Source organism: Gavialis gangeticus, unplaced genomic scaffold (assembly GCF_001723915.1).
Source record: "Gavialis gangeticus isolate Ggan-Ray unplaced genomic scaffold, GavGan_comp1, whole genome shotgun sequence".
Classification (NCBI taxonomy): Eukaryota; Metazoa; Chordata; order Crocodylia; family Gavialidae; genus Gavialis; species Gavialis gangeticus.
In genome coordinates this window covers 47,374,579-47,377,061 of record NW_017728997.1, presented here as the reverse complement: position 1 = coordinate 47,377,061, position 2,483 = coordinate 47,374,579, and the positions used below count along the sequence as shown (strand labels likewise).

The 2,483-nt window shown below is 56.1% G+C and overlaps 1 protein-coding gene across 1 annotated transcript in view; it reads right to left on the bottom strand.

The window, feature by feature from the left end:
* Positions 1-1,820, bottom strand: part of NICN1 (nicolin 1) — an 11,279-nt gene extending 9,459 nt beyond the window's left edge. Inside the window, exons 1-2 of the mRNA XM_019504623.1 lie at positions 1,590-1,820; positions 785-898 (exon numbers count right to left, since the gene is read on the bottom strand). Coding sequence (XP_019360168.1) covers positions 785-898; positions 1,590-1,820 — 345 coding nt within the window. The remainder of the gene's footprint in view (positions 1-784; positions 899-1,589) is intronic.
* Positions 1,821-2,483: the final 663 nt, after the last annotated feature.

Sequence of the window (2,483 nt, the reverse complement as noted above, 5' to 3'; positions counted from 1 at the left end):
CAGATGAGCAGCTTGGTACCACGCTCTACCCAAGCTGTGCAGCACCTGCCCCTGCCCCAGCCCCACTCCCTCCCTCACCGTGGGGACTCTGATTTGCACCCCCACACCCCTTCCCACCCTCTTGCCCCTTCCCCCACAACAGGCTTACCAACCAGATGCCACTCTCCAACCTGCCCAGCTGCATATTGGTGTTGGAGCGGTATCAGCCAATACGGCTTGTTAAAAATCGGCTATCGATATTGGCCCAAAAATTCTCTATTGATGCACCCCTACCGGGTAGTCAAAGTCCTGCTCCTAAGAGCCTGCAGCAGCTGAGACAACATGCCATGGCCCACGCTCCAACCCTTCTGTGCTGATATAGGAGGAGGGGACCAAGCATGTCAGGGTCTTTGCCCAGTGAGGGAGTTTCACTTCCTAGGCTGGATAAAAGCGTGAAGCAGCCACTCGCTGGGAACAAGAAAATTAACTCACTGAATGTGGAACCCAGTGCCTCCTGCACTACTCTCCGGATGGAAGAAAGCTCTTTACAGGCAAAGAAGCACCAGTCTGAGCTGGGTGGTCAATACAAGTCAGCTAATAACAGAGGTTAGGATAGCCTCATGCCTGTTTCAGCCATACTTGCTGATGGGCAGAAGACAACTTGCAGTCACCCAGATAAGCCCTGTCATCATGGGTCAAAACCTTTACAAGGAATCCCAGGCTTGCTAAGTGCTGCAGCCCAAGCAGCCATATATAGGGCCCAAAAAGGGCCCTGGCTCATCCCAAGCAAATAAAAGGCACTCACCTCCTGGCCACGAGGGTAGATCTGCAACTCCTCAATGGTGAAGTGTAGCCAGACTGGTGAGGGCTGTCGTAAAATCATACGTATTGCCATGACCTCATCAACATCACAAAGCATCTGCCAGAGACACAACGGAAGTTGAAAATGTATCACTTTACCTGCGAGAAGCCCAATGGACACTACAGTCAGGTCCTTCAACTGAACTTTGGCACTTATAAGGCAGGACACAGCAAGTGTTCAGCAGGACACTACAATGCTACATAGCAATCCAGGGCAGGAAAGAAGTGTCAGGTTTGAGTAAAGAAAGCAGGGAGACAGATGGGAGTTGCCCACACTGAAAATCAGTCAAAGGATTATGTTAGCAGACCCCCTCTTAAGCAAAGCAATGGATCTTTAGTTACAAGCACCCAGGGTTATGTGTTCACACTGCAACAGAAAAACATCAACTGCAGTAGCCCAGTCCCACCAGTCCACAGATCCCTACAGACCTCAACAGGAAGCATGGTTCCTATGAAGTCACCAGGAGCACTGCTTGGGCCATTCTCAGAGGTCTGTCATCTAAGAAGTGAGTGGGTTTGCTCAATGTATGGTAGAGGTGGGCTGGCCACAGCACTGGAACAGCAAGAGCCCTGCAGGGCAGCTGTTTCTTTGTCAGTTCAGGGCTCAGAAAGGGAAGGGAGTCAACTGTCCAGGCAGCCTATGTAAAAGTATGGTAGGAACAGAGCATGCTGGATAAGAGACATGCCTTGGCTCTGCAGAGAATCCAGCCCCACCCTTCACCCTGCCCCATGGGGCTGAGCATCCTGACCTGGTGCCTGAAGACAGAGAAGTAATCTTGAGAACCCTCCTCTGTGTGCGGGTTGGGCATGAGGCAGTAATTCCGCAAGCAAGTGACCCACTTCCTGGGGCCCTCACCAGCCACGTCTGCAGGGCTGCGACGCTGCACCCGGATGGTCAGGAAAGCCGTGTAGAAATTTTTAAAGACAATCTCCTGCAACTGGGATGACACCACCAGCTGGTCACAGACAGTGAGGCACATGGGAAGAGCTTCCGCTCCCTGGGACTTGCACTTATGCCTTTCAGAGACCCTCCCACGGCAGGGAAACAGCAGTCTGCTGGGCCTCGCTCTGGCCTCCACATTGCAATGCAACCTGACTTAGCTCAGCACCAAGGCTGTGGGAGCAGCCCAGCAAACAGACACAGGGATGCGTAGGAAGAGCAGGCTGTACAGACTGGACCAGGAGCATCCCATGGTGAGGCAGACTGCTTTCCACTTTGATAATAGCAGCCAGGAAGAACACGGAGAGCTGAGGGGCCCCCAGAGCCAGCCGTCCGCAGAGAATGGGCTTGTGCTCAGGGGGCACCGGCTGTGGTGGGAGCAGGGCTGTATGCCCCCAGCAGCTGGGAGGCCATTTCCCTCAGCCCCGCAGGGTGAAGAGCTCAGCCTCGGCCGGGCCCTGCAAAGCCTCCCGGGGGAGTCCTGCACCTCCCCAGCAGCCTCCTGAAGCCCCGGCTCTGCCCTTCACTGCTCCGCGCCCGGTGTCTGCCTCGCTCGGCACGGCCGGCGCCGCGCCCGCCAAACGGGGCGGGTTTCCGCAGAAAAGGCCCCTCCCCAGGCCGCGGCCGGCGGAGCGCAGCAGCCTGGCGGCAGAGACGGTCGGAGCTGGCCCCGCCGCCCCCTCCGTCTCGCCCCGGCCCCAAC